Genomic DNA, 24,393 nt, shown 5'->3' with positions numbered 1-24,393 from the left:
CCGACATTAGTCTTCTTAGACTTTGCGGAAATCTTTTCGAATAGTTAGCAAGAATGTTACCAACGCAGTGGGAATATGGTACTGTACCAGAAAGCACAGGGTAGATCAGTTCGAACGCCTGGTAGATCTCTTCACGGACCTTGGCGCCGGTCAATACAATCTTGCCACTGACGAAGATCAAAAGCACGATCTTGGGCTTCATCATACGGTAGATGAGACCAGGGAACAACTCAGGTTCATAAGAACTGAAGTTGTGATGGCGACTAGCCAAACCTTCCAGGCGAATGGGGAACTTGATGTCACAGGAGCCCACAATGTTCTGGATCTTGAAATCCGTGAACTTGGCATTGAATCCGAGCTTTTGGATGATACGCGCATACTTCCTGGATGCCAGCTTCGAGTCATCCTCGGACTTGGCACCAGTGACAACCATCTTGCCCGAGGCGAAGATCAAAGCGGTGGTTTTGGGTTCACGAATACGCATGATCACGGCCGCGAAACGCTAAGGAGAGAAGAGCAGTTCAGCCACACTATGCCCTGATAATCAAAACTCAGGGAGGTGTGGAATGCAATACCTTTGGATTGTACTCCGCATTTCTTGCGTGGAGCGCAATAGTTTTCAAATCCAGGCGACAGTCAAGATTTACAGTAGCGACAATGTTTCTTAAGAAAGAAGATCCTTGTTCAGCATTCTGGTATACCAGAAGAGACAGCAAGAGTATACTCACTGCAACGTAGGCACAATGCCACTCCCCGGAGTGTTGGCACCCGGAGTTGCAACAGGAGTAGCGGGTGTCACCCCGTTGCCGTTGGTGGCATTTCCTCCCTGCTGCTGACCGTTCACATGTCCGTTTACACCCTGAAGGTTCATCGCCATATTTCCGTCTTTATCGGAAGGCGGCGTCAAGTCACCGGCACCACCGGGAAAGGACAGGGAGGCAGGAGAAGTGAAGGCCCGGGCCTGCTGCGCGGTGGAGGGATGGGTCGTGAGAGAATCCATTGCGACGTGAGTAGATGATACTCGAGCTGTAGACCAGCCAAAAACTGATTGAATACGAGAGCTTGGATTGGCAGTCTGTTCCCGAAGGACAGTCAGTCAACGTGCGACTCCAGAGAGAGAGAGGAGACAGGTAGGAAGTATGATCCAAGGGTAGCAATATATTGAGTGAAGATATACACAAGATGTATGCGACAAGTCGGTCTAGCAACAACACCACATGACCGCAAAGTGAGGCAAGATGCGGTCAAAGAAGGCAGAAAAAATTTTTGCAAGAGGGAAAGCAAGAAAACATACCCTTTGTGGAGATGGACAACTCAATGTCTCCCCGACAGCAAAGTTGCCTTGTTTTTGATCACAGTAAAACGCTTCGTGTAGAAGCGAAACGTGACTGAGCTCAGGATCAAGTCAAGTAAGACCTCCAGCAAGAGATGTTGATAGACAGCAAGGGAGAAGTGATACCTGACCAGGAAGTCAAGTATCAAAAGTGATGTAGAGTAGGGAAGGGAACTAGAAAAGCACAGTCAAGTGTTTTCTAGGATATTAACTCAACAGGGCAACGCAACTGTCACAACTATGATGGGGAAAGAGGTATCGACAGCAACGCGAAGGGAGTGGACACAAGAAAGGATATGCGCTTTTTTTGGGGGCAAACAAGGCAAACAACGAAAACTCTTTTTTTTTTTTTGCTTTCTTTTCCTTTTCTGGAATTTCAATGTCTATCTGCGAAAAAGAGTGTGTGTTTCTTGCAGTGTGTCGTATGGAAGATAGACACCTGAGGAGTAAAAAGGTTGTAAGCTTCCCGTTTCAGTAAGTAAATCTGAAACTGTGGAGCAAGAAAAATATTTTATATTTTTCTTTTCCCTTTTGTAACTTCCTAAAAAAAGTTTTCTTCCCGGAGTTCTTTTAGCCACCAAAGCAGAGAAATGCTGAAAGCAAAGCTCTGCGACCTGTATCAGGCGGAAGTGTGGAGAGATAGAGGTAGAGGGGAGGGCGGAGAGAAGACGACTGTATGGCGTTCCGGGGCGGTGCCAAGACCAGGATCAAAAATTCCAAGAGCATCAGAAAGTGGGAGGTTGGGCCCTTTATATAGGCTGACTCACTGTTGCCCGAGCGTGCTGGCGTCAGGGGGGGCTGGGCCCGGCGACTGGCGGGCGGCAAAAGCAGCGATGGACGGTCGCGCTCATCCATGGATTCACTCAGACTCTCAGTGACTTAGCGCTCCACTAGCGGCTCTTGGGTGGCCAACCCTTTTTCCCAGCTCGATTCCGTCATCACTGGTTTGTTGATCAACAGACCCACTCAACGCAATCTGTTTGGGAGCCCCACTAGGTCGTATACGCTCTGTTTGGCTGTTGCCCCCTTACGTATTCTCCCGGTCAGCGCCATGGTTGCAGCCACTGTCCCTTCCTCCAGTCCGCTGTACTCCTGCTCTCGATGTTCGGCCCCACCGAGCAGCCAATCCATTCCTTTTTTCTTCCAATCATTCCGCGTCGCTGTTCTCGGGGTTTCCCTCACGACGCGCCCTCGTTCCCTTTCGCCGTGCCGCTTTAACGGTAGGCAACTGAACAAAAATTTCGCCTCTCCCTCTTTCTCACCCATGGACACAACTTCTTTTTGACTCCTTTCTTTCCCTTTATTTTTCTTGCCATTCTGGGTAAGTAGCGTTGCAAGAAATATTATACATCACGACTGAGCGAACCTCCAAACCCAAAATAAACATATAAAGAAACGAAGAAAGAAAACTTGAAACTTGATCCTCCCTCTCGGCAAAGTCTTGAGGTCGACAGGTAGAAAAAGTCTGCCGTCTCATCCGTAGAGGCTACGGTGTCCTAATTGGACCCTCAACAAGCGCCGCTCGGGACACGGTGGCGCCGACCGCTTTTCCCCAGATCTCTAGCCAAATTTGTGATCCACCAACTTGCTTTTTAAAAAGAAATGCACATCCCATGATCTGTCAAATTACAATAAACATCCGATTTTGTACAGGTGTTCACTCCTAGATACAGTATTTACTTTGATAACGCATGGTTTGGTATTTTACATACCTCGGCGGTATGCTGAATACCATACACCCCATCGGTTGAACAAAACAGTGAAGAGATGCCCTTTGTGTACATTATTAGGCGTTTATCAGCATTCCAACGGTTTTCAACGCTGCAGTCTGCAGGTGTGTATCCTGGATGAGCCGTCGCTTCGAGTTCATTCCAGGAACGAAGCTTTTCTTGAACAAAAAAGGGTACAGGGTTCGGATGATGGCTTTTCTTTTCTCCGTCTCATCACATGCCGTGTTGATATCAAAGCCATTTTCTACTACTAGTACTAGTCTCCGTGCAGTACGCACGAATGAAATGCTTGTTTAAATCCCAACTTCTCTTCTTCCTCCCATGGAACTTCACGTGAGATCTTCGTTCATGTGATTGTATACCTACTATGTAGTTGGGTAGCAGAAGTCGTTTCCTTCTCGGCACACCAAGTGCTGAACCTGCACAGAATCTGTGGCGTCTTATCTGGAGAGAAATGATAAGTTTGCATCGGCAGTGACATAGATCGAACCCCGCCTCCATGCTCCAGATTTCCAAAAGGAGGAACACAAGTACGTATATAGGCTCTACGGAGTATGTCCTCCAACGGATAGCGGGCCAACGGCGGAACAACGAGGCGGATGTGATTCCTATTGCCGCGATTCCTATTGGCCGTCCTTACCTCGGGTAGGCGGTAACGCAGACTGACCATTAGCCTCCCGCTAAAAGAGGACTTAGTCACCTTTTTATCTTTGCCGGTGACGGAGGCGATTTGACCTGGAGTGCTCCAGTACCGATTCTAACCATTTTATTCAATTCCCCTCCCCCTCGGGTCCTTTTTAACGACGCTGTATACCCCTTGTCATGCATCTGTTCCGCTTATAGGACATCTAAACCGTGCGCTAATCATTCCCATCCCGTCCCCTACCCTTGCGATGGCTTCGAAAGGAGCCGTTTTGCCTCTCTTGAGGCGCGAACTGCGACCTGCTTCCTCCCGGTTCTCAAGAGCTTCTTTCTCATCTGCCGCGGCCCCTCTCCGGAGCTCTAGAAGCTCTGCTTTGACATCCGGTCGGAGGACAACCCGTCAAGCAGTACCCTTCACACCAAGTCGGACTCTCGGCCAATTTCGATGCTTCTCGCAGTCGCTATCCAATAAGCTCACTGACGAGAATGGCCACTTTGATCCCCGCCAAGTGGAAAGGGAATCGGACGAGGTCGATGTTTGTATTGTTGGTGGCGGTAAGGCCCACTCTTCACTTTGCTCAGTATCCTACTGGAAGATCTAGGTAGCTAACGGAACTCCTCCACCGATTAGGCCCTGCTGGTCTTGCCGCAGCGATTCGCCTAAAGCAGCTGGCCAATGAAGCTGGCAACGAAGAGTTTCGTGTTATTGTGTTGGAAAAGGCCGGCGAGATAGGCGCGCATATTCTCTCGGGCAATGTTCTAGAGCCGACCGCTATAAATGAGCTTTTACCGGATTGGCTGTCGGAGGAGAACCCCTCAAGATTCGAGGGTGCTACACCGGCAAAAGGAGACAAGATGCGCTTTTTGACTAAGAACTCGGCAATTCCCATTCCTGCGCCACCGCAGATGAACAATCACGGCAATTATATCATCAGCTTGAACGAGTTGACCAAATGGTTGGGTGAACGAGCCGAGGAACTGGGTGTGGAAATCTACCCTGGCTTTGCTGCCAGTGAGCTGGTCTACAAGTCTGATGGATCAGTGCTTGGTGTCGCAACCAATGATCTCGGATTAGGCCGTGATGGCAGAGCTAAGGAGAGCTTCGAGCGTGGTATGGAGTTTCACGCTCGTATAACCCTGCTGGCAGAGGGTTGCCATGGTAGTTTGACAAAGCAGGTCATCAAAAAGTATGATCTCAGACGCGATAGCCAACCGCAAACCTATGGAATCGGACTGAAGGAGGTTTGGGAAATTCAACCAGAAAAGTTCAAGTCGGGTGAAATTATTCATTCTATGGGTTACCCGCTTCCCAAGGATACCTATGGTGGATCGTGGTTGTATCATTTTGGTGATAACATGGTCAGTGTTGGGATGGTGGTTGGTCTTGATTATCCTAACCCGTGGCTCTCGCCGTATGGGGAGTTCCAGAAGCTCAAGCACCACCCTCTTTTCAAGGAGGTCCTGGAGGGTGGTAAGTGCATCTCGTATGGTGCCAGAGCTCTGAACGAGGGTGGTTTCCAGTCGATCCCGAAGTGTGCATTCCCAGGTGGCGCCCTCATTGGTGACACTGCTGGATTTTTGAATGTTCCTAAGATTAAGGGTACCCACTCGGCTATGAAGTCGGGTATGCTGGCTGCTGAATCTGCTTTCTCAGCATTGAATGGTAAGCAGGACGATGCAACCGTTTTCCTATTTGACTATGAGGATGCTCTTCGAAAGTCGTCGATCTGGAAGGAGCTGTACGAGGTGCGCAACATGAGACCCTCCTTCAGTACTCCGCTCGGCATCTACGGCGGCATCATGTATTCCGGGTTGGAAGCCTATCTTTTCAAGGGCAGGACCCCATGGACACTCAAGCATCACAGCACAGATGCTGCAGCCACCAAGCAAGCTTCTGAGTGCGAGAAGATTGAGTACCCCAAGCCGGATGGCGTAATTAGCTTCGATATTCTGACCAGCGTGAGTCGGACCGGTACCAATCACGAGGAAGACCAGCCGGTACACTTGCAGGTGGCGGACTGGGACAAACACAAGGACATTGCTTGGCCTAAATACAAGGGGGTGGAGAACCGGTTCTGCCCCGCCGGAGTGTACGAATATGTGGAGGATTCGACCAAGGAGCACGGTGTTCGGTTCCAAATCAATGCTCAGAAGTAAGTGATTCGCAACTCTCTTTTTCTCTCTTTTAACTAACCTTGCCTTTAGCTGCATTCACTGCAAGACCTGTGACATCAAGGTGCCGACGCAAGACATCAATTGGCAAACCCCTCAAGGTGGTGAGGGTCCCAAATATTTCATGACCTGATCGACTCCGGTATTGGAACTGGGTATGGTCACCACTAGGTAATTTCCATTGTCGTATTTCGCCTTGTATAAAATAAAAGCAGCTGATTGGATTGAGCCGGGATCCTGTATATAGATTTTGTTAAAATATCTGTGTTTCTTCTTTTGTGGTAGTGACTTCGCAATATATTCTGGTGGGATAGAGAACAAGAACGCCAGAAAACAAATAGAAACAATATCTCATAGGATGATCCCCTATGGATGAAGTGTAGGACTGAGTACTACAACTTTATAGCAACATACCCTAAATTGGTCTTGCGGCTCAACCCCGTGGGGACTTGATGGGACGGAACCGTGGAAATACCTCGAAAGGTACGGTGTACTCCGAGTAAACTATAGGTCCCATTTGGACGGACAAACATACAAACATGTACTCCATACCAGGCACAACTGCTGATAGGTGTGATGTGTGTGTGTGTGTAATCATGACTATGTCCACGGCGTGTGCGATTCAATCTCTTCTCGGGCATTTAAAAGAGAAAGTAGTATTCATTATTCTCCGAGCCAGAAAATACAGTTGACCATCATGAACCCCTTGAACTAGTGTCTGCCCAGACTGAATGCATACAGTTCTTTACTTTCCGATTTCATTGACGTATGCAGTCTGATTGGAGGTCAACACAAGGCTGGGATTTCATTGATTGTCTTTGGCTGTTGGCGGGGCCACGTGGACCCGCCAGAAAAAGTGAGGCGAAGGCTTTCGTCACGCTGTTTGGCTCAACTGATTTTGCATTGTTTCCCTCCAGCTGGAAAGCTCTAAGAGACAAGTCACTTTGCCTTGGTCACTGTTGGTACGGGGTACTTGACGTCTCTTTTCTCTTTGCAACCAGTTTATTTTTAAACTTTTGGTTCTTGCCGTTTCGCCTGGCGGTCAACACAGACCATCTCTCTCTTGTCTTTCTCTTTTACTCTACCTCCCTCAACTCTTTCCCCTCTCCTTATCCTCCTCTCGCGCACTCTCTTCTTTCTCTGCTCCCGCTATCTAGCTTTAGTATTCGGTTGGCCGATATTCTAACACTGGAAGTGTCATCCTTAGCGATTTAAGTTAAGCCACCGAGATCCCCATTGCCCTCTAATTAGGCGCCACCAGCAACCTTCTGGACCAACGTCCCACTTGGGGATTCAGGAACAATAGCCATTATCCCGTTAGGACTGCAGCCCTCTTGATCCCAAGGTCTCGTTTTACCCCCGGTTTGCGTCGAATATCGCCATTTTATCTGGAAGTGATTTCCTTCATCGTACTTTTTGGCCGTTGCGGGTCCCGAGGCCAGAACTATCTTACTGGGGTTTCTTATTACTTGATCAGTACTAGACGTCATTCTTCTTTGCCGTCATGACTGAAGTGTCGTCGACTCGACTTTATCTCGGGAATCTTCCCCGCAATGGTATGCAGCTGTTTATCAATCCCTTCTCTGAGAGGTTCCCCTCGATTCTCCAGCCCGATCGGAATGTTGCCCATCTAGTCTGCTGCGCCCCAAGTACCAGGATGCTCCGATGGATTGCCAAGGCTCTTCTCTCGTTTGGCCCTGATGCGCAACAAGGGAATTGCGCTGCACCCGCTGTTTTCTCTCAACGCTCGCCAGGTGCCTGTCTGATAGAGGGAACTGGCACTTATTCTTTGTCCTTTCTTTTGTTAAAAGCACTTCCAACTCCGGATCCCTATTGGCAACCCATAGTACCCTCTGGATAACCTTGTTATATTTGATGGCAATGAGCTAACATTTTCTCGCGGCGCCCTACGCGCCATGGGAGGCCTTCAGTCACCAAGCAGGATATCGAGGAACATTTTAGCACCCATGGCTCCGGAAAAATTACAGAGATCAAGCTTATGAACGGTTTCGGATTCATTGAATACGAAGATGCAATGGATGCTAGAGATGTTGTACCAGGTAGGCGGTTGGTCCCCGACGGCGCGTATATATGGCTAATATTATTTTTCAGCGTTCCGTATGTATTCGGTTTCGCACCGGTTCCTGGAGTAATTGCGCTTCTGACCGAATCTTCTCTACAGATGGCAGTGATTTCAAAGGCGAACGACTCACTGTACAATTCGCGCGGGGGCCACGTCGCAAGGAGAACTTCCCTGGCCCAATGGACCGTCCTAATATGCCTCGTCCCCGTCGCACGGTCTACCGTATGATGGTTTCTGGACTCCCGGAAACAAGTTGGCAGGTTAGCAGCCCATGTCTATTTTTCTCAGGATTCCCGGAACCCCGTGCACTTTGGCCGATAAGTGCATGACAAATACCCCGCTTTCCCCCCGATTTTCCCTTGTCTCTTGCCCTGTTCGCATGGATAGCACTCCCCAAGGACTCGACTTGGCCATGGTACAACCTTCCAATCATGGCATTTGGATATCCTCCCCGGTGGAGGGACGATTCCAACCCTAGCACTCACAGTACTTCCAAGGCACACTCCGTGGACCTAAGCTACCCTGGGAGCTGTGGTAGGTTAGGCGTTGGAAGATCCCGTTTGGACGGAATACCCACTAGCAGCATGGACTTAGGCCGTTTCTGGAGCCCCCGTTTGGTTTGGTGAAACCATGGCCTGAATCTGTTTTCTTTTGTATTCTGTTTCATGCGTTCCCTTTGGATAATCCCGGACTCCACTATTGCACCAGGAAATCAACTCACACCGCGGAATTCTCTAGGACCTTAAAGACTTCGCACGTGGAGCGGGTCTTGATGTCGTTTACTCGGAAACCGGCCGTGAACCTGGCAGAGGGTGGGTGAATTCATATTAACCAGGACGGCTTTTGGACTCTGTTAACACTAATACTCAAGGTTCGTTGAATTTGAGACTGCGAACGATCTGAAGACTGCCATTGAGAAGCTCGATGGGCGTGATTTCAAAGGCTCCCGAGTGAGTTGCGTGGCAGATGTAAGAACCAAATTCCGCTTAAAGAGCTGGGATGAGGTCCTCATTTTGATATCCTTTAGATCCAGCCTGTTGATGAGCGCCCTTTCCGTGATCCTTACCGGTCTCGGTCCCCTCGCCGGAGTTATCCACCCGTAGATGAGTACGACCGGAGATTCCCTCCACCTCGGGGCTACAGTCCCCGTGCTCATTACCGGGAGCGTTCCCCAATTCCAATGCGCCGGGATTATTATGACCGTGATGGCTATGGACGCCGTACTCCTCCTCGTCCTCGTATTGATGATTATCCACCTCCACGTCGACCCTATGATGACCCTTATGATGTCCGTCCGCCGCCGCCGCCGCCTCGGTATGAAGATCCTTATATGCCACCAAGGCCATACGGACGCCCTCGAAGTCCCCCCCGGGGTGAATATGTGCCCTATGACCGCCGTGGTTACTGGTAAATACCTGTTTCCTGTGATTTGGTTGTCTTGAATGCATGGCGGATACCCATGTGCTTTGTGTTTATTCCCCCCTTTTCTCTTGTGTTCCTTTGTGTTTGCTTGATTCCACTTTCCCCTGCTTTCCAAAAGGAATCGGTTGTGATCCAAGCCCACCCTCATTTCCCGGAATGGACGCACCGAAGATGCGACGTGCCTGTTGTCGAAAAATTTCCGTTTATTGCTTGACATGAGGACAATTTCTGAGGCCCTTGAGCACTTACTAGAAACCCCCCCGAAAATCAAAGGAAAAGGTATGCGACGACAGTCTAGTCACTGTCTATCTTAGCGCGCCGCACGCTTTCGTCGAGATGTGGTACATTTTCCTGGTGGTTGGCCAGCGCTGCGCCGGGTGTTGTGGATAGGGCCGTCTTTCGTTCCTGCAGCATACAGAATTCCCTGATATGATATGACATGGACCATTTTACGAGGATATTGTACGTTGACCAAGCAAGTCTATCGCTTGTTTACTCTACGGGAGGTCTGGATGTATATTAATAGGATTACCGGAGCTACCGTTATGGAGTCACTGACTGATGAAATATGTAAAAACCTGCGCGAGGCACGGACGGGCGATAAGCGCCGTATCAATTTCATACCGAGTGCCCGGAGTACTGAAGTAGTATATATCTAACTTTCATGACCTATGAACCAGTGGTGGTTGAGCAACCACAGCCGGAGTTTCCTGAGCTGAGGCGAGAAATTTGGGTGGAGATAACTTTTAAGTTTTCTGGGAACTGCGCTGTACTTCTGGTGTTCAGTTCATACCGGCGTAATATTTGTCGAAGCTCCCCGCGCTAAAGAACCCCACCATCATTCTTGCTCAATTCTCCGGACACAGAACCACGAGAAGCATCCGCCATTGTTCAGGAGCTGCTTGCGTTTGAAGATAACCTAGGCGAATCATTTGTTCTTGAGATGTGCATTTGCTGATTCCGGTACTACTTTTCTAACAATTGTTGTCAGTGACATTCGGGTGTACTGACGTCAGAGCTATCTTAGCTTTCGCTTGCGAGGACGCCAGCCTGCGAGCAGAGAATAACTCCCCTATCTGTTTCTTTTTCTTTTCTTTTCTTCTCTTTCTCTCTCTTTCTCATTTACGGTTACAAGCCGTGGGCCTTTATCATGATTACAATGGCTGAACAGCGAGTCAATGTTCATATACCGTCCCACCCCGCCGTCCTAGATAGCGTGCGACTCCGTGACATTGAGCTCCCTCTACCTGCCGCCCCAGAGGCATGGCATCGGCTTGGGAAGTCGCAGCCATGCACTGCTTCTCTGAAATTATCTTACTCGTCGGCTGTTGCATCTGCGAATGCGGATGATGTGTCTCTTTCTATCGACTATGGGAAGCTTTACCGCCGGTTAGAAGAAGACATTCGCACTATGGGGCAGCATGAGGAACATCCAGGGAAACGGATGATTAGCTTGGAGGGCAGTCGACGAAATTCGATGATGAAGAATGATGTTGGTCAGGATGTACGACTGACGGCAGCCATTGTTGCGAACTGCAGCCTAGGTTTACTCGATGAGACTACGGCCGGGGTTAGGAGAATGTCACACTTGCACAATGCCGCAAGTCAAGCACCAGCCTCGACATCCCCTATTGACGGTATTTTTGGTCGATGTGAGGTTTGGCTACATCTCCCCAAGGCTCTGCTGCGTGCCGAAGAAGGCTTGAAATACCGCAGCGTCACAGTTTGGGGTTACAAGCAAGAGAACGAAGCTGCAGGCAACCTTCAGGACTCTGAACGGTGCCCTGTTGTTCTAGAAGAGGAGTTCCGTATTGAGGGCATAAGATGCCATTGTATTCTTGGTGTCAATTCCCATGAGAGAGTTGAGAAGCAGGCCGTGATCGTTTCGTTGGAGTTCAAGGGCCCGGGCCAGTTGGCATGGGGATCAACTGTGGTAGACACTTACCAAGCAATGACTAGAGCTGTCGCAGAGGTTAGTTCTTCTTTTATGCCCCTACCATCAAGACGCATTTATCTATGCTGAGCTGTGACTAACGTGAGATGTCTACGTCTGATAGCGCGTCGAAGAAACCTCATTTCAAACCGTGGAGGCACTAGCGACTTTTGTCGCGCGCATAGTGACAGTGGAGTTTGCCAACGAGCGCGTGACAGTTCGAGTAGAGAAGCCTAGCGCGTTGGCCTTTGTGGGAAGATCAGGAATAGAGATCACCCGGTCCCAATCATTCTTTGAAAGATCCGAGATGGATGGAGGGCGGGTATAGAGCTTATACTACACAACATCCTCTCCGCCCTAACGCCGCCCATGACGTCATGAGGCTTTGCAATGGTCTCCGCAGTCGATCTGTAGTCAGATCTACCAAGTTTCTACCAACATAATTGTTTACGGTTTTAAGTATGTTTCTGTCTGTTGAATGAGGTAAATGTAGTACCCAATGACTGCCGCACGTGAAGACCCGCGCTCCCCGATCGGGCTAGTGCCGCTTAGCACCGGGGCACGCTGATTGGCCCCCCGGGATCAAGGGCCAAGCGTACTTTTTTTTTTAATCAAGTAATAATAATTAACATCTCCGACTGGAAGCCCCAAGCGGTCACACTTTCTCTCTCTCTCTCCCTCTCCCTCTTTTAATCCAGGAGTTTATCCCGGAAGGTAATCCCATAATTCCTTTCTTCGGTGTCCCCGGATATTAATCCATTCAACCATTACAAACATTCGCCCTGCCACTTCTCTATGTGCTTGTCTGCGCCCACGCTTTCACACTCCGAGACCGTTCGCTTCGTTGGCCGCGTTGCCAACACTTGCTTTGTTTCCCTGGATACCCACGACGACTTGACTGGTGTCTATTTCCAAGGGACTACCGCGCTGGCTGGATCTCGGGTTGTATCGTCTACCCGGCTTCCCGAATCCTCCGTCGACAAGGTGAATTGGCTAGGGGTCCTTGGTCCGTCCTGAACAAGGGCGGACGGTAATTTGCTGCTTTTGAGCATCCAGTGCGATCAGTCAAGTCCAGCCGGCTGAGCAGAAGTAGGATCTATCGTGAAAAAAGTACGCGTGGTTCATAAATGTTTACTCCCCTTGCGTTGGTGTTTCGCAACTCCTGCTGTGGATACCCCACTTTCGTGCGCCTGAGGACAAAATTGGGTCTAACCTGTCTGTTCCATAACCAGATACTACTTGATAGGTCTCGCAAGTGCATAGCCGCTGATTCATGACTGAGTGGGTGTGATATTCTTCGTTTACACATTGTGCTTATCGGCGCCTCTACGCTTTTGGATCTATCGTCATTTTGGGTGTGACGTTCCCTTTTCGGATAATCTTTGGATAAGCGACGCAAGGAAAAGGGAAGTACATAAAGCTATAGTGAAGAAAAGCAAATGGAGATGTCGAGCACATTCCAGGATGATCTCTCGGTCGGTGACGTCTTCAGCCCTCAGGCTGACATGTCGCAACCCCGGAATGAGGTCAGCTTGAACAGCAACCAAACCGTCAGCTTTCGAATGAGCGATGCTAGCCCTGACCGCAAACAAGGGCTTTCTGAGAAGGGTGCCCGTGGAGGCAATCCTTTCCCAGCACCGAAACTGAATGCGAATCCGCTCCCCGGAAAGGCAGACCGACGAAAGAAGAAAAAGCAACAAGCCGCCCCAGCGATCTCGACCGTTCGTGGCTTCACCCCCATGGGTTCTGGCGATGAGGACTCGGACTTTTCGACCTCTAGTTCACGCGCACCGCGCTCTTCAGCGCGGCCGGGTAATAGCCCAATGTCACAGCCAGCTTCAGGACATGGTGTTAGCGCTCTAAAGCTTCAGCTTGATTCGTTGAATCTGTCTGGAGACCGCCCTCTCCAAGGCGCGCCGAGTGATCTTGGTTCCGAGGCACCGAGCAATGCAAGTGTTTGCTCGGACAGTGACCAAACGGAGGTTCTGACCAGCTATGAGGTGCCTCTGGAACATGACTATGTCAGCGCTGATGCCGTAGCAGAGGAGAAGTCTTACAATACATCAAGCATTAAGGATATGCGCACACAGCTTTGCCGGAAGATGACCACAGATGACTTCGAGCCCCTGCTCTGTTTGGGCAAAGGCTCTTTTGGGACTGTCCTGTTGGTGCGCCATGCGCTCACGGGCAAGCTCTATGCCCAGAAACAGTTCCGGAAGGCCTCAATCACCGTTCATAAAAAGCTTGTGGAGCAGACCAAGACAGAACGTATGATCCTAGAGAGTGTCAACCGCCATCCATTTGTTGTCAAGCTTTTCTACGCTTTTCAGGACCATGAGAAGCTCTACCTCATCCTGGAATATGCCCAAGGCGGCGAGCTATTCACGCACTTGGCCATGGAGCGTATGTTTGATGAAGATGTGGCGGCATTTTATATGGCGGAAATGGTCCTCGCGCTCGAGCATCTGCACCAGAACGTCGGTGTGATCTACCGTGACCTGAAGCCCGAAAATTGCCTTTTGGACCACGAAGGCCACCTTCTACTGACGGATTTCGGTCTCAGCAAGATATCTGCCAGTGATGATGACCGCTGCAACTCTTCTCTGGGCACCATTGAATATATGGCCCCAGAGGTTATCCAGGGCAAGCCATACGGCAAAGCTTGCGACTGGTGGTCCCTTGGGGCATTGGCATACGATCTCCTCACAGGATCACCTCCGTTCAAAGCCAATAACAACGCCAAGCTGCAGGAGAAAATCCTGAAGCAGAAGTTAACCCTGCCCTACTTCCTTGGCCCGGACGCCAAAGACCTGTTGACCCGTCTCCTTCGCAAGGAGCCCTCCAAGCGTCTCGGATACCATATGCCCAAAGATCTCCAGACAATCAAGAACCACCGGTTCTTCCGCAAGATCGACTGGAAAGCCCTCGCCCGCCGTGCAGTCACTCCTCCCATCGTCCCTGTTGTCACGGATCCTGCACTCGCGGAGAACTTCTCCGACGATTTTACTCATCTTCCACTGAGCCCGCTCGTTGCCCCTGCCAGCTTCGACGATCACTATGCAGCCCATCAGCGCGGCAGCCAACGTCCCATGTCATCTGGTTATGACGTCATGGGAGAAGAGAGTAACCCCTTCGGAGGATTCAGTTTCGTCGCTTCCAGCAGCTTGCTTGATCACGGACTGGGAATTGCGACCAAAGGCTTTTGACTCGCTGTGCGCGTCCCTAGCCTGCGGGACGAAGCACAGACTATGGCAACGGGTATCTTTCGTTTGTCCGTCTATTTTCAGGTGACAGCACAGGTAGATTCAGCTTCAATGGCACATGGTCGCTCCCGTACACATATTCTTGCATCCTCTGCGTAGTCTTTCATCGATACCGTATGCGTTTCGGATAGAGTTGCTCCCAGTTTTGCTACAGACCAATCACCCGGGCTACAACGATGTATTATACTAACACTAACCAGCCAAAACAATAGGATATTCTCCGTCCGGTATAGATCCATCAAAGCCCGACGTTACCTCAACAGAAGTAGCCAGTAATATTGACCTAGGTAGCAATACATTACAAACAGAATTTCCTAATTTTTCTTTTTCTTTCTTTTCAGCTTCTCTTCATCTTCTTGTAATGGCATTATGTCATCGTGATATTCAAACCGATGATCCTGTATACTTAGTTTTGCCCCGTCCACACTACGTAGACCTATGTACTGTACAGTGTAGCCAACGAACCCCGCCGGACTAAGAATCGACGATGAAATAGGATGTCACAGTGATATAAGCAAGGTAATAGCAGTGATATAGTTGTTTTTAAGATGCGGTAAAGATGCAGCGAAGACCATGAAGAACCTATAATGACTATAGCTCGCCCTCTTCGCTTCCTCCGCCTTCTTCGTCCTGGTCTGGTGGCGGAGGAGGCGGGGGTGGTTGTTGGTTCTGGGGCATATCGGAGGGAGGAGGAGGCGGCGGGGGTGGAGGGTGTTGCTCGTCGATGGATTTTCTGCTGGTGGAGGAGAGGTCTGAGCGACGTCTTCGGCTGGGGTCTTCGTGTTCGCGGTATCGGTCTGAGTTGCGTCGGTCTCGGGGCGGGGGTCCGCCTTGGGGAGTGGTCAAGTTTTGGGATACGATTTCGTCGATCCGTTGTTGGATTGGGTCGTTAAATGAGGCGTTGGGGCGCCCACCGCTGCCGCTTGGACGGGGGTCGCTGTCTCGACGGGGGAAGGTTCGCGGAGCGGGAGGTAGGGGGTGTTGGTAGCGGTGAGGAGGGGGAGGGAGATGACCGTTTGTTTGGTGGCGGTCGTGGGGGAATGAGCGTGACCCCGTTGCTCCCTGGGAGGAGTTGAACGATGTGGAGTTGGATGCGTTCTTTTCGGCTGAAGCATCTTGTGCAGCGGCGTCTGAGCCCATGCGTGGTCGTTTCGGAGACCGTTCACCATTTGTCGGTCCCTGGTCATGGGGAATGGGTGGTTCTTCTGAGCGGCCTTGGGCTTCGTCTTCGGGCTCCCTCGACCGCTTCCGTCCATTCGCGGTGTCTGTTTCACGCAGGGTACCAGCCGGGCTGCCAGTGCGCGGGATCCTGGTCTTCTCAGTACCCTCGTCTGCGAAGATGGGGGTGGTCGGGTAGTACTGGCTATGTTTCTGCATGGCATTGTTCTCGTATAGTTGTGCCATTCTTGTGCACGCGCGACGCACCTGCGCCAGATCCACGTCGACCTGCTCCCACCACGGCCGGCCAGAGGCGTCGTCCTCAAATCCCACATCGCAATGTCGGGCGGCAGCGTAAAGGGCAGCGGCAGCAATATTTCGAGCCGAGAATTGCAGACAAAGAACAGTGAACATAGAGTCGTTGACGAAAGCCCAGGCAGCGTTGCGGAGGGGTTTGTTCTCGTTGACGCCGAAATAACAGATGAAATCGTAGAGGATGCGGTAGGGTTGTTCAAGTTGGAGATCGAAGCAAAGGGCTTCCAGAAGGAGGTCCTCGTGGTGCAGGATCGTGTCTCGCCATTTCCAGAACTCCTTAGACTGCTCGTCCACGACTAGGTTGGGTTGTTTCTGCGCTACCCGACAACATGCAACCACCAGCTCTCTCATCCTCCGCACATTCTCCTCCACTTTGGTCGATAAGAATAGCGCGGTGGCGGCAATCGGATAAGGGTGCATTCCCGGTCGTTGCGGCAGGTCCACCATGCTGTAGCGCATGAAAAACCGGTGAAGGTAGACGGCAGCAGTTGCAATGGTGAGCTGGGGCAATTTTAACATGATGCCCACTTGGGTGATGAAATTGACCCCTTTACTGCGACTTGTATGTTCTGCCTCCAGTGTCATACCGTCAAGTTGCGACGGCGCACGCGTGAGCTCCTCATCTGTAAAAAGCCATTGGGCTTGTGTCGCAAGAAGGACGGGGTTCGATGGTGCGGGCACAAGTTGCTTCTCCGCCGGCTGTGATGTTGTGGACGCCATGAAGGATTGTGTTGTTATCCTTGCAGGAACAGGATATCTGTAAAGGCGGTTGAGGTCGATGATATGGATAAGAGAAAGAAGCCAAGTTCGAAGGACTGCGAGTAGGCAGAATCAACCATTTAGTCGACCAGTGAGGCCAAAAGGAAGGACAAGAAGCGCCGAAGCTCCGTCCTCTGCTGACAACAAGAAGCTAAAAGTAGGTTATTAACAGATCAGATCAACCATGGCGCGAGAGACCCTTCATCGCATCGTGGGCCGAGCCCGGATTTAAGGCCAGTCGCACTGTTGTGTTGTTGGGGGAGTGCTCTGCTCAGAGACCGGAGAAAGGTAAGAGAGAAAGTATCGAAAAAAGAAAAACCGCTCAAAGAACGGAAACAAGGCGGTGGAAATTGTTCGGTAGAGGATTCTCTCCCCTGCAGATCTGGCGGTGGTTTTTGTTGGAGTTCGAATGATCCGCAGCCGGACAAATGCGTGATCTCAGATCGGATCATCAAGTTGTTCCGGCCTAGAACTCGCAGAACAACTCGTTTACATGCATCAATCAACTCGAAATACACATCATGGTATTGGAACTATCCTGATCCTCTATACAGGTTGGGATGCAATAGGTGGTATCACTGCTATCAATAATTGTAAAACTCCATTGAGTTCATTATTCCGCTCCAAACTCCAAACGAACGCCATGCTTATATATGGTTTTGAAACACGGAAAAAAACACATAACTATTCCAACAATGCAACGATAAAGAAGGGAGAATTACTCTTCCTCGCTGACTTCACTCTCGTCATCGCTAGGAGCATTGTAATGGTGTAATGACTGATGATTTCTAGCCTCCTCTTCCCGAGCACTTTCTTCAAATGCAGCCTCCATTTCTGCCGCTAAAGCGTCGTCATCCTCAACCTCATCTTCATCAGCTTGTGTATTGTAACTAGGCTCTACCCTTCCGGAACGAGTAGGCATCCCTGCGTGCCCAGCAGGGGAGGGCAACCGTAGATCCTCTATATCCTCATTTTCATCTTCTTCATTATTTGACGGTGTATTGTTGGAAGAGAAGTGAGCAGGGTCAATTCGGAATGCAGGGCGAGATGGTGGCGGCGAGCCCATGTCAATGATAAGGTCTCCGTCAATGATGATATTAGACCCGGGTGAAGGAGCCGGCTGTTGGGATAACAAAGCGCTGCTTCCATTTTCGAAGGATGGGGATTTGGCAGCTTCGATCGTGTCGTCTCGAGCAGGCACCTTCTCTTTCGCGTCCTGATCGCGAGGTACAGGCTTGGAGCTTGTCTTGGGGGTCCCTGCGCTATCATTCTTGGCAGGCTTAGCAGGTTTGGGGAGACGAAGAGGGTTGGACTGGGTTTTGGGACGAGGCTTCGGGCTAGGCTTCGGACTCGGTGTAGGTTTGATAGTCGCAGGCATTAATGGGGTATTGGCTTTGCTTGTATTATAATGAGGTTCTGGTGTAGCGTTGTCTGAGACCGACTTGTCGTCGTCGGCATTCTCCTTAGGAAGGAAATGCCGGAAGTCGTATGGATTACTGTCATCCGCCGGGCCATCATCGTTCCCACTGGCATGATCTGAACCCCGATCGTCTCCTGAGCCTTGGTCATCCTCCTGCAAAGTCCGAAGCTGTTCATACTTTTCTAGCACTTGCTTCTCTGTCTTCGCTGGAGCTGAGCGGAGGTTAAAGTTGAGCTGCGCCGCAACCGGTTCTAGGACAAAGGCCTTTCGATGGGAGTCGAACACCAATACCAGGTTTCGCTCTTCGGATTCTGAAACAGCTTGGTCTGGGTCAACGCTGCCTTGGTAAGAATATGTTAAGGTGTTCTGTTCAGCATTCGGTGCCTTGTCCGTAATAGTAAGGTTATAGTGATCCCTCGACTGCGACGACCTGGTAATGGTTTGTTGTGCGGTCGCGGACTTTGTCTTGTAATTATATTGGATATTGACCAGCTTTGATCGTGAAGAGCCATTTTTACCTGAGAGCCTGTCGCCCAAAATAATGGAATACTCGGCCTGTTTGGTAGGATCGATCAATCCGGTTGAGAGAGCGGGGGCGGCCATCGGGTAGAAGGTTTAACCACGGTGGGTGAAGTGAAATCCCGAAGTTTCTGTTCAATGACTTGTTTCTCCACACCGACTATAGGCAGACTTTCATTCCTTGGTGTGAGTATGGACAGGTCGTGCGTACGCAAGGGAGAAGGACGTCACACAAGAGACGGCAGTGAAGACGACGGAACGAGGGTAGCCGGCAGACCAGCACCGATCAAAGGGTTATAGGACAGACATTCAAAATGTATAGAAACAAAAATGAACATAATATATATAGAACAATTGCCCCTAATCTGGGAGGGAATAAAAAAAAGAAAAGAAAAGAAAAAATGGGAAGATGAAAGAAAGAAGGGGAGGGAGGGAGAGAGAGAGAGAGAAAGAGAGGAGGGAAAGATGACGGACGGAGAAGCCGGCGGTCCAGACAACGACCGGCGGAGGTCAAACGGCACCCGCCGCTAGTGCCCCATACGGCTAGCGCGCCGAACCGGAGTCCTGATTTACTCCTTTCAGCAAGTAAGAACGCTTATCAGCCGCAGTCAGATGAACAGGGCCAAACTTCCTCATGCGATTCCAAGCCCTTGGACAGGTGAGGCCGCCCGTAAGGTCCCCTTGGGGGATCCGGATGCTGCATTCCCTCCAGTGAGTTGCTCCAGCCGCCCTGCCAGGGCTCGGTGCTTTCTCGTCACCTCCTCCCACTCATAGGCCATGTTTTCTTCGTCCTCGTCTCCCATATCGCTCAGCTCCGTAAGAATCATTCCAAAATCTCCGCCCAATCGTCCTAGACTGGCGGCGCAGTATAGAACTTGGGTGAGAAGACTTTCGCGCGAGCTCTTGTCCCGAACATTCGGAAGGTATGCCCGCAAGATATCTGTCAGTAATTGGACCAGATGCATGGGAAACGTTGCAAGTGCTGGTGGAAGATGCTGTAGTGGATCTTCTTGCTGAGCGGGTCGCGGTGTTGTTGATTTAATTCGCGCGTCAATCCCTCGCAACCCTGTCACTGCTGGATCTGACTCGGACTGGTTAGGGGTAAAGATGTTCTTGTACAAGGAGACAATAGCGAAACTCTGCTCGCGGAAGATCTCAATATAACGCTTTAAGAACTTCTCTGTTTGGTGTCCATCAGACCAGGACCCGGGCTTCTTCTCCGTACTCTGAGTTCTGCGGTGCGATTCTTGGTCTGCGAGCTCTCGTAAGGGATCTAGCGCTTCGAGCGTCGTTAACAGATTCGCCAATCTACAAATCAAGAATAGGGCACCAAGGGCGCCTTCTCCTGTCCCAGTTCCTCCGTCGCTACGGAGATTCTCCAGTTCGGGGACAACTCGCCGCAGCCAACCCACAGTTCTCATAGCAGCTGCTAGTCGGAGGTTTTGAGCCCGAAGACCGGTTATCAGATGCGTAGTCATATCCTTCATGGCGTCCTCAGCTTGGGCGGAGACATCTCTAACTAGAGGAGAATCCGGATACAGAGTTTGTAATCTCTTGATATGCGCATACACGTCTAATGCCGCTGAATATGTCGTGGAGGATGAACCACCTGCCGCCCCGGAACTTGCGGCTGCCGAAGATACGGCAGTTGAGAGCAACGTTGGCAATTCTAGAATGTCCGACAATCGGTCAACATTCCTTGCTAGTTGCATTACTTTCTTCCGCTTCTCCAGCGCTGCATTCTCAGCAGCTCGACTGTATTTCGACGAAAATAAGACTGCGTCTTCGTCAAGCTTCGGAATCGCATCCCGTAACTGCTGTGCATCTCGAGACAACTGGGGGATAGAGTTTCGTAGACCTGAGAGGTTGTCGGCGGAAGAGATGAAGGTTTTATGGGAGCGGTTTGATAAAGCTTGAAGCGATAGGATATTTGAATGCGATGATTGCGCGAGTGACTGTGGCTCGGTTTCTTGCAATGCCTGGAGTGAGAGAGTGGGCAACCGGTTGAGGTACTGCGCAGTGGTTGTATCACTTTCAGGGTTCAATGGGGTGGGGGAGGCATTTGTGGGCACCAAGTGCGGCGTCAGAAGCTCATAAAGATAGTCCGCCATGATGTAGCTCCCTTGCAGGTTTTCCAATCTAGAAAGATAAGGTGTGGGGCATAGATGTCCGGCAGGTTTGTTGGAGAGAGGAACTGGACAACTTTAGTTGTGAGACGCGATACTGTACGGGAGCCGCTGCGGCAACTAGCGCAGCATCTCCGAATGTCTCCCCACTTTCACCTTGCCCGTCCTACTAAGTATACCTCTAGTGTTGTCTTATGGGATTGAATAACGTCCGGACGTTGCATTTTCATTTCTCATTGCTTTTTCTTTTTTTTTTGGTGCCTGTTTGAATATCACGTTTAATTTCGATTTTTATGCTCTATCACCCACATTTATCAACAGGTCAGTCGGACAAGTTAAGGCATTCCGTCTACCTGCAGACAATCACTACTGCTGCGAACCAGAATCAACCACTAAGAATAGTTCAATCAAAAAATAAAAATAAAATATAATAATAATAATATAATTCCATTGTATATTAGACAAATCTGAAGGGATAGGCTTTGTTTTGGGCAGTGCATTCCAGATTTCTCATTATCAAGAACACATCTTATCTGGATTCTTGAGCCCCATGTCTGATTTGAATCTTGTCTCACCTCGGATACTCCTCGGGGAAAGCCCGTGGAAACAGCTATTCATGAGCTTCTCGGAGTGTCCAAGCTCATAAGTAGTACAGCTTTAAGATAGAAGAACCCATACTTACCATGATATGGGCCAATATGGAAGCGGCTATTAGTATTCGAGACTTCAGATGATAGGGGACGATTACATCACTGGACAGACTAACCGGATAGGGTAACTATCAGGTACTGCGCGGTTCCCGCCTTGCAAACTCACAACTACCTTTACGTCCACGCTGCTTTCTTCGTTCTCGCGTTCTTTTGGATACACCGCTTGTTATTGTAGCCCTTGCTGGTTGGTCCATCCACTTGACACGTTACTGGCAGCGCCTTCAGGAAAGTCCCTTGGAAGTAACCGTCTTCCTGATCTTTTCAACGCCGCCTGTGCCCCTCCTGCGAATGCAGCCTCAACCATGGGGAAACCGCGGGTGAGTCCTCTAGAACGATCACGTATGTGTTCTGTTTAACTCATACGGACTAGATGATCATTTTGATCCGCCATGCCCAGTCAGAAGGCAACAAAAATCGCGAAATCCACCAGACTATTCCCGATCATCGGGTAAAGCTCACTCCTGAAGGGCATCGACAAGCCCATGAGGCCGGTTCCAAACTGCGCGCCCTCTTGCGACCCGATGACACGATCCATTTTTTCACGTCACCCTATCGCAGAACCAGAGAAACTACGGAAGGAATCCTTCAGTCGCTAACCTCTGACTCTCCATCTCCGTCGCCCTTCCCCAGACACACCATCAAGGTATACGAAGAGCCTCGATTGCGAGAGCAGGACTTTGGTAACTTCCAGCCATGCTCTGCTGAAATGGAGCGCATGTGGCTGGAGAGAGCGGATTATGGTCACTTCTTCTACCGGATCCCGAACGGCGAGTCGGCTGCTGATGCCTATGACCGGATAAGCGGTTTCAACGAGTCGCTGTGGCGACTTTTCGGAGAAAACGATTTTGCCAGTGTTTGTGTCTTGGTCACCCATGGTCTGATGACCAGAGTCTTTCTCATGAAATGGTACCACTGGAGCGTCGAGTACTTTGAAGACCTTCGCAATATCAACCACTGCGAATTCGTAATCATGAAACTCAATGAGGATAATGGGAAGTATGTGCTGCAGAACCAGCTCCGCACATGGTCAGAGTTGAGGAAGGAGAAAGAACTGGAGAGACAGCGAGATCGGGCCATGAATGTAATTCCTCCAGCGGTGCCAACATCATCTGAGTCGCTCGTGCCCATCCGGCGTAAATGGGGCGGTTGTCCGGACGGGTGTAACCATGGCATTCGCAGGAAGGGCTCTACACGGTCTAATCGAGCAAATGGAACGGATCTTGCTCGGAACACTCTTGATACGCAGCACAGAAAGGCCCATGACTCCATTTATACTCATAACCAGTCAACACAAGAAAGCAACAACGGCCAAGGATCCTCAGCGGAACTGAAACCGCAGGTTGAGGGACAAGTTCTAACAGCGCCCGAACCAGCGCTTGGAGACAGTTCCAAAGACGCAAGGCTCTTAATCAATACTATTCCTGCTCACTCTGCACAATATGATTCCCTCGACCGTAAAGAAACCGCCAATCCCCAGTCCACTCGATCCGACTTCCCGCCAAACGAACCCAATAGCAACAGTCAAGAGAGCAACTTGAACACCGCAACCGCCAGGGCAAGCCCCATCCCCAAGCGTCCAGACCTATCCAGGTTTCACCGCGACAGCGAGGACCACCTCCTGCATCCCCCGCGATCAAACTACGCCCTCCTCCACCTCAGTGGCCGCGACGGGGGCGGCACATTAAGCGGAGCCAACAGTGTCGCACCATCGGAAGACGAGCGCGAGGACAACCCCCCTAAACCCCCAACCCACCAACCAAAGCCCTCCCACGACCTAGGCAACGACGGCGATGACGAGGGCAGCGGTACACAGGCACAACGTCTCCGGCGCTCACGCTCTCACCACACCCATCACCGTCATAACCACCCCACCCCAGGAAGACGGCACTTATCCAAGAAACCACCCAACGGCTACCCAGACATAGACCGAAACCTAGACAGCGACCACCCAGACTCCTCAATCGACCACGAAGAAGATCCAGACCCAGATTACCACGAACACAACAACGACGACGACGACCTAGAAGCCGCCAGACGAGAAGACCAAAGTATCAGAGGAAGCGTCTACTAACCGATGCCCACCATATATTTCCATTACTCTATTCTGCCCGTCTCTTGGAACCAAACATAATACACACCTTACCCTACCTCACATGCATCACGACATGAACACTGACGATGAAATCTTATCTACTTCACTGTAACGCGCAGCGACCTGTGCCCCTTCGTTTCAAAAGACATCGATACCCGACGTTTTACTTTTTCTCATACATCTTCTACCTCTTTTTCTCTACATGATACATAGATACGACTACACTACATACATAGTTTCAGTCGGTTCGTACATTAATTGAATTATTGCATAACTTCGTTTCATAATTTTCGAATAAAGTATACTAGAAAGATTGGCCGAGGTATTCTCGTACGATTACTAGGTAGTTCATGGGACTCAAAAAGTGAAATATACCTTTGCGTTAACTGATCCCCGAAGGAACCTGTCTGCCGTGTTGAGTTCGGAGAAGTCTATCAAATCATACTCTTATCATGTCTACTTTAAGATACAGGAGTTAAGGTTCAGAGGACTGAAAATATTATTTTATGGGAAACTCGGAATTTCATCGATTTTCCACTATTTCATATGGTATGTCTGAGAGAAGTTAAATCTAACTTACAATCAAGGAATGAAATTGACAGTAGGACAGGTGCTTAAGCAAACACCGTGAGAAGAGAAAAAAAAGGTAACACAAAAGCACATGGTGAGAAGGGGGAGTATCACTTTTTTGGATTGTCTTGCCAATGACGGACGGG

General features: G+C 50.2%; 9 protein-coding genes across 9 annotated transcripts; 5 read left to right on the top strand and 4 right to left on the bottom strand.

Moving 5' to 3' along the window:
* Positions 1 to 15: 15 nt before the first annotated feature.
* Positions 16 to 1,000, bottom strand: AO090003000546 (TBP family protein; the record flags this gene model as incomplete). The annotated part of the gene is made up of 4 exons (XM_001819663.3): positions 16 to 32; positions 88 to 502; positions 576 to 663; positions 729 to 1,000. 4 exons carry the CDS (start codon positions 998 to 1,000, stop codon positions 16 to 18), a joined length of 792 nt encoding a protein of 263 aa, XP_001819715.1.
* A 2,956-nt stretch (positions 1,001 to 3,956) lies between these two features.
* On the top strand, positions 3,957 to 6,010 carry AO090003000545 (electron-transferring-flavoprotein dehydrogenase; the record flags this gene model as incomplete). Its single annotated transcript, XM_001819662.1, has 3 exons — positions 3,957 to 4,260; positions 4,337 to 5,858; positions 5,911 to 6,010. The coding sequence occupies 3 exons, from the start codon at positions 3,957 to 3,959 to the stop codon at positions 6,008 to 6,010; spliced, it is 1,926 nt and encodes a 641-aa protein (XP_001819714.1).
* A 1,371-nt stretch (positions 6,011 to 7,381) lies between these two features.
* AO090003000544 (putative pre-RNA splicing factor Srp2) lies at positions 7,382 to 9,371 on the top strand (the record flags this gene model as incomplete). Its single annotated transcript, XM_023234931.1, has 6 exons — positions 7,382 to 7,433; positions 7,809 to 7,937; positions 8,060 to 8,220; positions 8,699 to 8,772; positions 8,832 to 8,928; positions 8,988 to 9,371. 6 exons carry the CDS (start codon positions 7,382 to 7,384, stop codon positions 9,369 to 9,371), a joined length of 897 nt encoding a protein of 298 aa, XP_023089999.1.
* Positions 9,372 to 10,541: 1,170 nt separating this feature from the next.
* AO090003000543 (dihydroneopterin aldolase family protein) lies at positions 10,542 to 11,643 on the top strand (the record flags this gene model as incomplete). The annotated part of the gene is made up of 2 exons (XM_001819660.3): positions 10,542 to 11,354; positions 11,440 to 11,643. 2 exons carry the CDS (start codon positions 10,542 to 10,544, stop codon positions 11,641 to 11,643), a joined length of 1,017 nt encoding a protein of 338 aa, XP_001819712.3.
* Positions 11,644 to 12,877: 1,234 nt separating this feature from the next.
* On the top strand, positions 12,878 to 14,521 carry AO090003000542 (AGC family serine/threonine-protein kinase; the record flags this gene model as incomplete). The annotated part of the gene is made up of 1 exon (XM_001819659.3): positions 12,878 to 14,521. One exon carries the CDS (start codon positions 12,878 to 12,880, stop codon positions 14,519 to 14,521), a length of 1,644 nt encoding a protein of 547 aa, XP_001819711.3.
* A 648-nt stretch (positions 14,522 to 15,169) lies between these two features.
* AO090003000541 (putative cyclin) lies at positions 15,170 to 16,771 on the bottom strand (the record flags this gene model as incomplete). Its single annotated transcript, XM_023234930.1, has 2 exons — positions 15,170 to 15,408; positions 15,904 to 16,771. 2 exons carry the CDS (start codon positions 16,769 to 16,771, stop codon positions 15,170 to 15,172), a joined length of 1,107 nt encoding a protein of 368 aa, XP_023089998.1.
* A 757-nt stretch (positions 16,772 to 17,528) lies between these two features.
* Positions 17,529 to 18,833, bottom strand: AO090003000540 (uncharacterized protein; the record flags this gene model as incomplete). Its single annotated transcript, XM_001819657.1, has 1 exon — positions 17,529 to 18,833. The coding sequence occupies one exon, from the start codon at positions 18,831 to 18,833 to the stop codon at positions 17,529 to 17,531; it is 1,305 nt and encodes a 434-aa protein (XP_001819709.1).
* A 548-nt stretch (positions 18,834 to 19,381) lies between these two features.
* On the bottom strand, positions 19,382 to 20,860 carry AO090003000539 (Dor1-like family protein; the record flags this gene model as incomplete). The annotated part of the gene is made up of 1 exon (XM_001819656.1): positions 19,382 to 20,860. One exon carries the CDS (start codon positions 20,858 to 20,860, stop codon positions 19,382 to 19,384), a length of 1,479 nt encoding a protein of 492 aa, XP_001819708.1.
* A 1,027-nt stretch (positions 20,861 to 21,887) lies between these two features.
* Positions 21,888 to 23,656, top strand: AO090003000538 (acid phosphatase DET1; the record flags this gene model as incomplete). The annotated part of the gene is made up of 2 exons (XM_023234929.1): positions 21,888 to 21,902; positions 21,956 to 23,656. 2 exons carry the CDS (start codon positions 21,888 to 21,890, stop codon positions 23,654 to 23,656), a joined length of 1,716 nt encoding a protein of 571 aa, XP_023089997.1.
* Positions 23,657 to 24,393: the final 737 nt, after the last annotated feature.

This window comes from Aspergillus oryzae, chromosome 2 (genome assembly GCF_000184455.2).
Source record: "Aspergillus oryzae RIB40 DNA, chromosome 2".
NCBI classification, from domain to species: Eukaryota; Fungi; Ascomycota; class Eurotiomycetes; order Eurotiales; family Aspergillaceae; genus Aspergillus; species Aspergillus oryzae.
This window is presented reverse-complemented; position numbering and strand designations above follow the sequence as displayed.